General features: G+C 35.7%; 1 protein-coding gene across 1 annotated transcript in view; it reads left to right on the top strand.

Moving 5' to 3' along the window:
- The window catches only part of LOC101295759, a 36,871-nt gene that overhangs the window by 18,783 nt on the left and 15,048 nt on the right, over nt 1-3,040 (top strand). Inside the window, exon 7 of the mRNA XM_004289031.1 lies at nt 235-630. Coding sequence (XP_004289079.1) covers nt 235-630 — 396 coding nt within the window. The remainder of the gene's footprint in view (nt 1-234; nt 631-3,040) is intronic.

Raw genomic sequence — 3,040 nt, 5'->3', positions numbered from 1 at the left:
GAGAGAGAGAGAGGGAAACTAACCCCGTTAGTGAGAGAGTGAGAGTTAGTTTGAGATTTAAATTGGATGATCAGTCAAGCAGGTAGCAAGTCATCATTAATCTAGTTGGACCAATTATAAACAACCATGTGGTTAAGGCATCCATACCTTAAGGCACACAAGTATTTGCCAAAAAAAAAATCTGAAATCCATTCTTTTTAAATTGTAATCAGCACTCCTATTTTTTATTTTCAGTCATCATTTTCATATGAAAACAAAAGTTAGGGTTAAGAGAGGTCCGGAACTTGCTTTAGTTCCTTTGGGGAAACGTGGTAAAGGTGATGAGGTTTCCGAGTCCATGGCTTTGGTGTCTTATGTGTTGGATTTTTCACCAGAGATGGCTCTAGCTCATTTGGGTGGTGTGATTGTGGTTTCTCCGACGAAGAAAAGGAAGCTAGGCCGTCCAAAAGGTTCTTTGAACAAGAAAACTGCTGGTATTGCTGATCAGTCTGTGCAGGGGCCAAAAAGAGCTAAAAAACGCTCTTTTGGCGCCTGGAAAAATTTGAAGAAGGAGCTGGATAAAGTTCAGGTTCCTTCTGAAGAAGAGGGAGAGGCAGTAGACTGTGGATCCGGAGCTGATTTCTTCTGGAGGTAGCTCGTCGGGGGTCTCCTCTTCAGAATAGTCGGGGGTCTCTCCTTCGGAATTGTCGGTTTGTTGTTTTCTGAATAAGCTAGTTTTCAAAATAAATGTGGTTTTTCTAGGACTTTGTTAGGTTTGCTTCTATTTGGTTTTTTGGATTTCTTGGTTCTCTGGTTCTTGTTCCCTTGAGAGGTGCAATGCTTATGGGTTGCAGCATAGGAATTACCTAGGATGACTATGTTTTCTTAGGTAGTATCGCATGATTCTTTTCTAACGTTTACCCGCGAGGGTGTGTCATGTTCATGTTGTAATTCGATTTTCAGTTATTAATATATCTATGGCTAACGTCCATTTATCAAAAACAAATACAAAAAAAACAAAAGTTAAGTCACTAAAGACAAAATTTTAGTTACCATAATTGGAAAGTGAGAGTATGGATTATAATTTAGAGAGTATGGATTTCACTTCCAAAAAAAAAGACCCACATGGGGTATGCTAGGGTGTAACTACTAATGTGAATGACAAATTAAAAAAAAGTTTATTTTATGAGTTTATCAGAACCGAAGTGAAGTTAATTTTAAACTTTATTACAACCTCATATAAAATGATAACAATACAATACATGGCGTGAAGATGCACCTTTTCATTAAACTATGATGACCACAACTAACTTATATACCTTTATATAACACTAGCTATTATTTAGTTTTCTTCTAATATCTCAAATAATTGTCCATGACCTATAAGAGCAATTTGAATCAGCTTTGATATGCCAAAGTGTGATATAGAGCCTAGACACTAATATCATACTATATAGGATCTTGTCATAAAATACTTGATATCTCAATGTCATGATAATCTTACTATTTAAAATTCAGCATTCACGCGAAATGATACTACATGTATTTGGTAGCAAATGTCATGAGAAGATGGCTTCTCTAGCAGAAAATAACCTTGGGTTCTAGATTTTGGGGAGTAAGTCGGTCGGTGAAAATGGTTAGAGTAAATTTTACATATAGTACCCCAACAACAACCTATTCATCATTTTGGCATATCATTTTTAGAAACCATCACATATGTAACTCAATGCTAAAACTCAAACCAATTTTAATACATACCTGTCTATAACGGTGTCAAACCTCTATCTCTCAAAGGATATTTTCGTCTCTCAATATTTCAGCTCAACTTTTTATTTATTATTATTTATTATTAGCTCAATTTTTTGTTTGGTTCAACTCAAAAAAAAAAAAAAACCCTCCCAAACCCTCTAATTAAATCCTCTCTCTTCTGCGACCGAGGAGCCTTCGCAACCATCACCAGCACCAAAGTTCATAGGATCATGACCCAGAGTAAAGCATGGAATTCAAATTTGACTCTTTCAACAAAAACAACAGGACTGAAGGCCAATCATTGGTATTGATGAGTACATGAATTTGGTTGTAGATGACGTTGAAGAAGTGAGCATCAAGAACAATATCGGAAGACACTAGTTAAGAAATTTTCCTCAATGATTAACATAACTCTCACAATGAACACGGGAAAATGATGATCGATCTGACTCAAAGTCAAAAATAATAATCATCTGACAAATGAATTGCATATCAACCCTCAAAGATTCAACTTCAACCCCAGAGATTCAAATTATTCAACTCAATCAAATTTGTAGCCCCGTCAACTTTTTAAGTTGAAATTGCTGTTTATACTTTTTGAGTTTTGGTGGCATGGATTTGACTATTTGAGATGGGGAGAGAGAGTAAAAGACGAAGTTGCCCACTGAATATCTTATGTGGCAATGGAGTTGACGTCGTCAATGACGGTAGGTACTAAAAGGTTCTTGAGGTTCGATGTTGAGGTGCTGATGTTATAGTTTTTAAAATTTGTATATTGAAATGATGAATGACTCTTACTTAGGGTACCATTTGTAAATTTTTCTCAAATGGTTATGAAAGTTCTAGTGAGATGTTGCATTGCACCCACTTAACCGGTTACCGCAACGATATTTGTTTTTGTTTAATAAAACTTTACCCTTTATCAACTGAAAGAAATTAAATGAAATCATTTATGCCTTACAAAACATTTGGGGATTCATTTTGGTGGGAGATATTATACATTGACTATTTTACCAAATATTACACTTAAAACATGTTTCAATATGCTCTAATTGATGCTAAATGGTGTCGTTGATTGTGGAATTTGATTGCCAAGAGTTGGTTTATGCAGTAAGAGGTCATTCCTCGGACCATTCTAATTTTGGTTATTTGATGTCAGATATGAAACAGCTACTAAACAAGCTAATTCCGCATGTCAGGAGGGAAGGTAACAAGGTAGCACATACTCTAGCTAGAGAAGCCAAATTGGCTGTTTATTCTGATAATTTTTTTACCGTTTTCCCTCTGTTTGTGGAGGTTACTCTCTCAGGAT

The sequence above is a fragment of the Fragaria vesca genome, linkage group LG1, assembly GCF_000184155.1.
Source record: "Fragaria vesca subsp. vesca linkage group LG1, FraVesHawaii_1.0, whole genome shotgun sequence".
Classification (NCBI taxonomy): domain Eukaryota; kingdom Viridiplantae; phylum Streptophyta; class Magnoliopsida; order Rosales; family Rosaceae; genus Fragaria; species Fragaria vesca.
The sequence above is the reverse complement of the archived record's forward strand: the minus strand, read 5'-3'. Positions and strand labels throughout refer to the sequence as shown.